We start from the raw sequence: 9809 nt of genomic DNA, 5'->3' as shown, positions 1-9809 counted from the left end.
TTTTCACAGGCTGTGTCACCCAGGCTGGCCTCACCCAGGCTGGCCTCAAATTCTTGATCCCCCCACCCTTGTCCTTGATTTTTAATATAGCTGTATAGAACCATGCTTGGCTTCATTCTTTAAATTTTATTTGAATTATTGTCTTTTTGAGACAGGATGTCATGTAGCCCAGGCTAGCCTCAAGCTTGCTGCTTAGCTGAGGATCCCCTTGGACTCTCAGGCCTCCTGTCTCCACTCCTCAGTGCTGGATTACAGTGTGAGTCACCACCCTGGCTTTCATTCTTCAAGGGGTTTCTTCTAATTTGTTCTTTTCGGGATTTTGAATTTCATTTTGGATCCCAGGTTTCCGATTTCCGTGACTTAGCTAAAAACTCAAACCCCTTCCAAGTATGCATAGGAAAGACTGAGAGGAAACACACCACTTTTAGCAGTTACATTATTTCTGATGAAAATTTTAATATTTAGTTTAGAGTCAGCTCAGGTTTCAAAGTAGAGGCTCTGGATTAAGGCTGGAGGTAGGTGGGCTGGAGAAATGGCTCAGCAGTTAAGAGCACTGGCTGCTCTTCCAGAGGTCCTGAGTTCAATTCCTAGCAACCACATGGTGGCTCACAACCATCTATAATGGGAATATGATGCCCTCTTCTGGTGTGTCTGAAGACAGCTACAGTATACTCATATAAAATTAAATAAATCTTTAGAGAGAGAGGGGAGAGAGAGAGAGAGAGAGAGCGAGCTTAAAGGGGAAAAGAGGAAAAAGGTTAGAGGTAGGTTCTGAAACTCCTTCACACTCATAGCTGATAATATGAAGGGGTGTGGGGAATTGCAGGCTGGTCTCCAGTTGAGCTGAGGTCTGGTCCCCGATGGTCATAATTCACCTACATGACACAGTAGGTGTTTCCTCATGCTCCTGGAACTCCGGCCCCTGCCTAAGGTACCACCTCCCACAGCCCCCACAAGAGACGCATGGTCAATAGTCACATAAGCAATGGCCTTCAGGCTAAACTCCTCCCCAGTTACCTAGCAACAGTGAAGACCATAAAAAGGGGTGCTCAGCCCCCACCTCTCTCTCTCTTACTCTCTTACTCCTTTGTCTTCTCACCTCTCACTTCTCTTTCCTCTTCCCTTTCTCTTTGTCTTCTTCTCCCCCCCCCTCTCTCTTCCTTTTTTCTACCTTCTCTCTTTCCCCTGCATTTCTATAATAAAGCACTTAAAACATAGAGCATCTCTGCTCCTTCAAGTTCCGTCCCGCACTCTGGTCAGTATTGGGAAATTCTTCCCCTATTCCCTCTCTCCCACAACCCTGGTGGCTTTAGCAAAGTAGTTTTGGGGGGGAGTCCCCAGGCAGGGCTGCCCCTTGGCCACCCCCTGAAGAGTGGGATAGAGGAATGCCCACCCAGGGATGAGTGGATAGGGTAGGTAGCAGCCCTCCCATGCCTGACTGACCAGAGAATAGGGAAACTCTGGTGGGGCATTGGGCATCTTTTTCCTCCCAACTTTTCCCCAGGGCTCCCCCGGGCCTCTCTTTATTATTTTGTTCCCAACAAGGGGGGGGGATCATTAAAGGAGAAAATACAGAGAGCAGGCAGAAGAGATATTAGACCAGTGGTTCTCAACCTTCCCAGTGCTGTGACCCTCTATAAAGTTCCTCATGTTGTGCTGATCCCAAACCATAAAATTATCTTCCTTCCTACTTCATAACTAATTTTGCTACTGTTACCAATCATAATGTAAGAATCTAATATACAGGATAGCTGATACACAGACTCCTGTGAAGAGCCATTTGACACCCCCCCCCCAAAGGGGTCACGACCCACAGGTTGAGAACTTCAGTATTTAGCCCTTTCTCTTTATCCCTATCGCCATCTAAACATCGGTCTTAAGTAAATGTGCTCACATTCTTCCTGGACAAGGCTGACTTGCTCCTCCCTGTGTCATAGGCTGATGCCTCGCTCTATGATGGTATTACAGACTTGTGGAAACTAGTTGGGTTGGAGGGAGGTTCTGAGGGTGAAGCCAAAACATGGCATTGATGTCTTTACAGGAAAAGATGCCAGAGGATTGCTGCATGGGTATCCGTCTCTGCCCTGCAAGAACAGAAGGAGAAGGCAGCCACATGCCAGCCAGGACAAGGGGTCTCACCAGAACCCAGCTGTACTGATGATACCTAACCTTAGCCTTCCAAATTGCAGAAGTATAAAAAAGCAAATCTTGGTTGCTTGTTTGGCATCTAGTTACAGCACTCCAAGTTGACTAATGGCACTTTTAAGTTGTTTTACCCAGGCCCTCTTTTGCTTTTTTTTTTTTTTTTTTTTTTTTTTTTTTTTTTTTTTTAAAGGTTTCTACCCGGGAATTACTCCAATCTTCTAATAAATTTTCTTAAATATTTTGAATGCTTTGTTATTCCAATTTAAAAAATCTTTCTGGTGTTTATATTTATTGTATGAAATGAGGGTCTAAATATGATTTTTTTTCCTCCAGTTTAATAGGAAGTTGTGAAAATGGACATGACCCATTGTTATTAACTGCTCATCAAACGGGATCTAATCAAGAAAATATGGCGTAGCCACATCAGGTAAAATTATTTTGCCTTACGAGGAGAGAAGAGGAGAGATCTTAGCTGACCATATTTCAGTCAGGGAGTATATATCAAGGATACATTGAAATGATCCATGTGAGACAGTTATTGACAACCACACTGATCAGGCCAATTAAAAGTTTTGAGTCCTCTTATTGATGGCCAGACTGAAAGGAGGCTCATGCCTCTAACAAGTCTCTTGATGCCCAAGTTTAGGGTAGAGCGTTTTTAAAGGCAACAACACAAAGGCCACAATTCACACCAAAGTCAGATGAGGCTCAAAGTAGCCTTGAATAGCAGATCACAGGAATTATTATAGACAGAACATGACAATTATTTTTTGACTTAAATCTTTTAAAAATTATTTTAGTTTAATTATTATTTTGGTTAATACCTCTGGACCATTGTCAAGGTCAAGGATATCTCAAGTGTGTTACCAAGGCAGACCTGACCATGGAGAGGGGTGGTCAGAGGGCTGGGGGCTGACTAAGATGACATTATGTTACACACTTCAACATAAACAACTGACATTTTCAACACCGGAAAACAGAAAACTTCCAGTAAAAGAAAAAAGAGCCAATGAAATTAATGGGTATTTATCAAGAAAAGAAATGTGAATGACTAATATTTGTTTTTAAAAGTGTTCAACTCCTTAGCCACCAGGGATTTGCAAAGAAAAACTACTGTGATATTCCATCATATCGTAGTCACAATTACTGTCATCTAGAAAGCAAATGCTGGTGAGGATGTGGCAAAGAAGCCTGCTGATGGGAGGGGAAACTAGTACAGTTACTATGGAAACCATGATGGTGGGTAAGCACACTATCTTCTCATGCAGAGGATCCAGGTTCACTTCCCAGCACCCACAGGGAAGCTGGAATTAAAGGCTACCATGCACTACCACCCCCAGCCCCAGCTAAAAATCAGATTTTAAATAGAGATTATGGATTCTCTTTCCTTTCCTTTCCTTTCCTTTCCTTTCCTTTCCTTTCCTTTCCTTTCCTTTCCTTTCCTTTCCTTTCCTTTCCTTTCCTCTCTTGCTTTCTCCCTTCTCTTTCCCTTTGCCCTTGGTGTGAACATGATAGTATACTAAAAGCCTTTTCATTTTTTTAATTAAATAATTTAAAGAATTTTAACTTCTTAGACTTATTTATTTCATGTTTTATACATTTAATGTTTTGCCTGTGGGTATTTATGTGTATGATATGTGTACCTGGTGACCTCGGAGGTCAGAAGAGGGCATCACAGATCCTAGAACTAGAGTTATGAACCACCATGTTGGGCACTGGGGAGCAAATGTGGCTTTTGGTCAGAGCAAGAAGTGGTCCAATTGCCACAGCAAACTCTTGAGTCCCCCTAAGAGAATTTTGACATCATTTCCACTGTGTTCTCCAAGCTACTCTCAAAATGCCAGGCTAAGTGATCCCCCTGCCTCAGCCTCTACATGATACACACATGTGCATGATGCCAAGGTGACTGGGGAAAGGGCATTTTTTTTTCTTCTGGCTGTGACATTGCCTGACTTTCTGATGATTCTGAACTATCTGCTTTTGGCCTCGCTTTATGCCAGCAAGGAGTATTCCTTTCTTGATTGAATTGTTGCTGTTTTGTAGTGTGTGTGTGTGTGTGTGTGTGTGTGTGTGTGTGTGTGTGTGTGTATTATGGTTCGGTAACTCTCTTTCCTGAGAGTCTGCAAATACACATTATTCTAATTTTTAAAAATCCTCACATTAACTGCCCTATAAACCATGCAGCTCTTTGTCTTTGAACTCGGCTAGCCTTTCAACTCCTCCAATATCATTTTCTCTTTGTAGTGAAGTCCCCTGTTACCAACAAGTCCTCCAGGTCATAAAATACTTTCTCCAAGGACTGTAGTATTTCCTGGCATGTGTTTGCTTCAGTAAAACGATCAGTGTATTAAAAGCCCTCAGGGCCCCTGCTGAAGCAAAGATGGCCCCGCAGCTCCTTCGGGGCATGTGTGAAATCCGTGTCACAAACATCCCTCTGCAGCACAGCATTCTGCAGAGCTTCTGTCCATCTCACAGGACACACTCAGCGTGCTGGGAGTGCTGGGGATTCTGGGAAAGGGATTCCTTTTTAGGGCCCTTCCACCATAGCAAACATCTCAATGTCAGCGGTATCGCAGCCTCTAAGGTTAGTTTTAAAACTCCTTCTTTTGCACAAGAGGAAACTGAGGTACAGATTGCCAGCCAGACGTCCTTCCAGCAACTCGGCTGGTTTACACCAGGTCCGTGAATAGAACCTGAGGCCCTGACTTTAGATTCTAGATTCTTTAACTCTTTTAATGTATTAACTGACATCCCCATGGTAGACACAGGTAGGCTCTTTGTCCTTCTTTCAAGCCAGGTCTAACGTGATATTCAGAATATACTGTTCTGTGGTTGACATTAACCCATTGTCATCTAAGAGCAAAGAGTCTGTTTGAAAGGCGAATGGCGTGTTCAGTAGAACAAGAGAAGGCTTTCTTAACAGGGGGGTATTCGTTGAAAGTGCTGTCCAGCCTGCCTCTCTGACTTCCCGCATAGCTAACTCATGATGCTATTGAGAGCTAGAGTTCCCATCCGTATATGAAAACCTAGCTTGGCACGGTGCTTGGTAGAACTAAGTCTGCCCAGCTGTGCTCTCAGTCACAGGGGAAATTAACCGAGACAATGTGGCTGGTTCGGGACATTCTGTTAAAAACACATGTGGTCTCATTAGTTCCTCTAGGTTTCAGGCTAAGTGACCAAGTCTGATACCTTCTGTGACTGTCTTGGATTATATTTTTGGGCCCATTTGCCATCTTAATAATCACTGTTCTGTTTACTCATGGTGTTCTGGGGAAGCCATTTGTCACCGTGAATCAAAACATTGTCTGGTCTATCTGACTTTCTTTACTTATGTTGCACATGTACAGTTTAGTGGTGTGTGTGTGTGTGTGTGTGTGTGTGTGTGTGTGTGTGTGTGTGTGTGTATTTCACAAAGCTATGAAACCATTCCCACACTCCAATTCCAGAACACCTTCATCATTGCCAGGAAAAGCTTTGCATTCATGTGCCTTCAGTTCTAATTCTACTTCCCCTAGCCTGTGACAATCACTTAAGTTATTTGCCAATGTTATATGTTTACCTAGGCAGGATATTTCATGAAAGTATGGTTGGATAACTTGACTGTATAACCTATATTTTATTGCTGGTTTCTCTCAAGTTCTATTCACATTGTGGCATATCTGTTTGTTCCATTCTTGTTTATATGCTTGTAATTTTAAAAAGAATATCTGTCTCTTGAAAATGTTGCAAGAGCAATGTATCCTAAAATAGACAGCTTTGCTATTCTTAGTAGAGAGAATGAAACAAAATATTTAACTGACTAGTTAACATTGGTGTAGAAATACAATAAAAATTTTTAATCTCATTAACTAAGAAATAAGGAAAATGAACAAATAATGTGGGCATAAAAATGATCTTCTTAATATACCTTAAAAAAAGTTTTAATAAAAATTAAGAGAGAAGCCAGGCTCATGTAGTATGATTTTCATCTATTTATTTCATCGCCCAGAAAACTCCGTGCACTGCTGAGTCGGCACACGCTTCTGTGGAACAGGCAGAGAACAGGAAAGAGCACGAGGCACAGCTGAATTTAGAAAGTTAGAGATGCTCGCATCTGCCACACGAGACGGACAGGAGAGTCCTTCCAGCAGGCGGGAGAGCGGAGCGCAGACAACAGATGTGAGAAAGGTCCCAGAGCTGTCAGGTTTCAGCATCCTTGTGCCGAAGTAGGGAGGCGCCAACATGATTGATGGTCGGAGCCTGTATAAAACCGGTCCACCTCTAAGCAGCTGCTTGTCACACTGACCCACACCATCTCTCTGCTGCCCTTGGGGTTTCTGTCAACCGCTGCTAGAAAGGAGAAAACCTTTTGGAGAGTAATCTTTTGTTGTGGTCATGCCAGAACCCACTAAGAAAGAGGGTAAGAACACCTATAAATATTCTTCTTATGGTCTCTAATATTTATTTTAGTATTTATTTTTAAACAGTTGTCTGATTGTTTTTTAAAAAAAGACTATAAAACAGTAGAATTACTGGGGTACAAAGATTTTAAAAAATGGGTGTGAAAAGACCAGAAGACTATATAATTAACTGAGAAATATCTGAAAAAGTTTATAAAGTTATATTGATTCCAATGATTAAATGGAAAATGTATTATTCAATTTCAAAAGGTCCTTAAAATGCTTACATGAAAGATGTTAACTGCTCACGGTAAGAAGGCTGCATTTTCAAGCTGTTTTTTTTTTAACTTTGTTTCTCTAAATTTCCACCTTGTGTTTGCAGTGTGCAGTGCTTGGAACATCGGATGTTTTTTCAAGCACTTTATAAATTTGGTCAAGTTTTCAAATAATAAGAATCTGTGATATTATTTGTAGTTTTTCTTCTTTTTCACAGAAAGGCATTTGAAATATACAAATAAGAATTCTTCTTTGATTGTCCTTTGGGAGCCCAGCTTTGAAATTTCTTGCTGGGAAAGAAATTTTTTCTGAATATGAGTGGTAGGTTGCACCTCTCCTGAGTTTTGCGGCATACAATCTTAAAATATGTAGCCTTTAAGAAAATAACTAAGAATAAAAACGAAAGACAATTAAAGAGTAGTCTTCATTAGAAGAAAAACTTCTCCTTTCTATAAAAAGATCAGTATTTTAAAATTTCTGGTTAGTAATGGAATTAAATTAGTGTTAGAGGTTATGAAAATAATGAAAATGTACATTCTCATTAATACATTAACTTCTAGTGGAAACATCTTTTATAACTATTACCTCATACTCTGGTTTCCCTTGGGATGACATAAATCTTTCACCCCTTACTAAAGACTGCAGAGGAGAGGAATACCTTTGAGTCTTGAGCCAAGTTTTTGATGAGCCAAGTTTTTGACAAGCCAAGTTTTTGATGTTTTGCTTCTTTGGAACTAATACAAAAATGCAAATATTTGAATCAAATCCGTTTCACTTGGGCTTTTTGAATCTTTTTTTTTTTTTTATTTCTCCTCTGTAAATAAAAGCATACTTGCACACACACAGACACACGTACACAGGCTTAGAGGTGAACATAAAAAACAATATTTAGACTTTTCATTTTTAATCTTGAAAAGTGTTTGTTGCCGTTATTGTGAAGAACTTTGCAAGAGATGCCACATGTTAAAGCTGAAGTTGAGCTACTAACCGAGTTCTGAAAAGGCTTTTAAGTATTTTTTCTTTATGTAATTAGGTAGTCAGTGCTGACAGGTTGGGGTGATCAGTTACAGGTTGGCCCTATTTAGTGGCAGGGAGCATTGATGGATGAAGTCTTTCTCCCAAAATAACCACACCAAATGCATGCATTAATATGGGAACTTAATCCCAACTCCGGGGGGAAATGTGTGTGTGTGTGTGTGTGTGTGTGTGTGTGTGTGTGTCCAACCCCTGCGAAAGTGTCTTCTTTGTAATGCAAATGATTTACATGAGTATTAAATGTCCCTTTTATCTGATGGGTCACTTGACCTGCCTCTTCAAGGCTTACTTGGATGAAACGCCTTTTATGGTTCCTAACTGAAAACAGAAGATTATTTTAAAACGGTCTGAACGGCATCTGTTGTTTGAAATCCCAACTGAAAACAACAAGAAAGCTCGAAGATTAATAAGTCAGGTGCTAGGCTGCGGAACCAATAAAGCAAATTCAATTATTCTGCCTGCTGGATGAAAGGGTTGGTTTGTGTTTGCTTTGACGACTTGATCCAAATCTATTCTGCATTTAGAAAGAATGAGATTAGAGAGCTTAGAAAGAAGATATAATTTTTTTGTACTCATATATATTTTATACATTTAAAATATAAATGCCCATGAAGACTAAAGTCTCCACAAGTTTCTTTTGCTGTCAAACTATGTTTTATAGTCTGTGTAGGGGCCCCTCCACCCAGGACAGTAATCTTATACCCATAGATTCTTTGCTTAGTTTAAATTTGGCTGGTGGGAAGTGGCATCCCCCAAAGCATCACTGATATTTTTAAAAGCCATCAAGGAAGTACAGCGATGTCCTTTTAAAATTCCCTTACCAGCAGAAATGATTGTTAAAGGAGCTGCATCTTTAGTTTGTCTTCATAAGAATGTCGCCTTTAAGGACCACTGACTTTTACACCCTGAAGAACGTGATAATTTCTGTGCTGCTCTAGCCTGTAGCAGCCACACACCCTGTAGATGGTTTCACAGTCAACGCTGTTGGCTTTAATTCCACTGAAGCCACCCTGTGAACGACAGCACCAAGAATAAAACATGCCTTGCTTCACAAACTACCTGTAGACACTCCTCCAAAGAACAGCTCCTCTGGCCTTGACGAATCTTCCTTCTCCTCCACAGCTGGGAACAGTAGGCTGGGAGTCTTGATAGGATCTGGCAAAGAGACCGAGTTTTCAGCACCTAAAGGTGCAAAAGACATCTCACTTAGATGCTTCCAACCTGCTGTGGCCTAGTTCATGGAATCTGGTGTCAGTTCTTCGGGTAGTGGGTCATTCTAAGGAAGAGAAAGATGGCTGCAGCTTTGAACCTCAAGGAGAAAATCTAGTGGGAAAGAATTAGTATATTTCCTTTTTTGGAGCCATGAAAATATTTTGGCTATCTTAAGGACTCCTTTGTAAACAGAAAGCATGTTTTCCCCTTGGTGATGCTGGGCACCAAATCCAGGACCCTGTGCATGCTGGGAATGTGCCCTACTATGGAGCACCCTTGCCCAGAACAGGAGTAACTATTTCCCATTTTTTTACTCTGCATTTCACCCATTGCATATGCATCTGCATAACTGTATTATTTATCCCATGGACCTATATCACAGGCTGTATTCATATAGAGCCTGAGGCTGCTGTGCTTTTTCCAATCAGATGGTGAGAGGAGGCATTGAAAGGAAGCTTCCGTTGGTAGGCATCTCCCAGAGGGCCTTGCCAATGGATTCACTTTTGTCTTAACTATTATGTAAGCCTGACTCTACTCCATTTCAGAGAGATCTATAAGGTGACTTCTGCTCATCTTCATGGATAATTGCCCCATGGGTCCTAATATGCAAAGACAGAACCCGCCACTGGAAAATGTCCTTTTTTCCAGGCAAAAGGAAACTACCAAACTAAAATTAATAAAGTTTCAATAACCTTTCCTCTTGGGATAGAATCTTTATTAGTTTAAAAATAATATGGGGTTGGTGAGGTGGCTCAGCAGACA

At 41.0% G+C, this 9809-nt stretch overlaps 1 protein-coding gene across 25 annotated transcripts in view; it reads left to right on the top strand.

Moving 5' to 3' along the window:
* Positions 1-6215: 6215 nt before the first annotated feature.
* The window catches only part of Mybpc1 (myosin binding protein C, slow-type), an 86951-nt gene continuing 83357 nt past the window's right edge, over positions 6216-9809 (top strand). For 12 of the 25 annotated variants that reach the window (XR_380342.4, XR_871679.3, XR_871681.3 and 9 more), the window contains exon 1: positions 6217-6544. Coding sequence is in view for 15 of the 25 variants with exons in the window: in XM_006513049.4 (XP_006513112.1) it covers positions 6520-6544 (25 nt within the window). In the remaining 10 variants the exon portion in view is untranslated. Of the gene's footprint in view, positions 6545-9809 lie in introns of all 25 variants that reach the window. The other 13 variants (XR_871684.3, XR_871683.3, XR_871680.3 and 10 more) reach the window with 4 other exon arrangements.

The sequence above is a fragment of the Mus musculus genome, chromosome 10 (assembly GCF_000001635.26).
Source record: "Mus musculus strain C57BL/6J chromosome 10, GRCm38.p6 C57BL/6J".
NCBI lineage: Eukaryota > Metazoa > Chordata > Mammalia > Rodentia > Muridae > Mus > Mus musculus.
The sequence above is the reverse complement of the archived record's forward strand: the minus strand, read 5'-3'. Positions and strand labels throughout refer to the sequence as shown.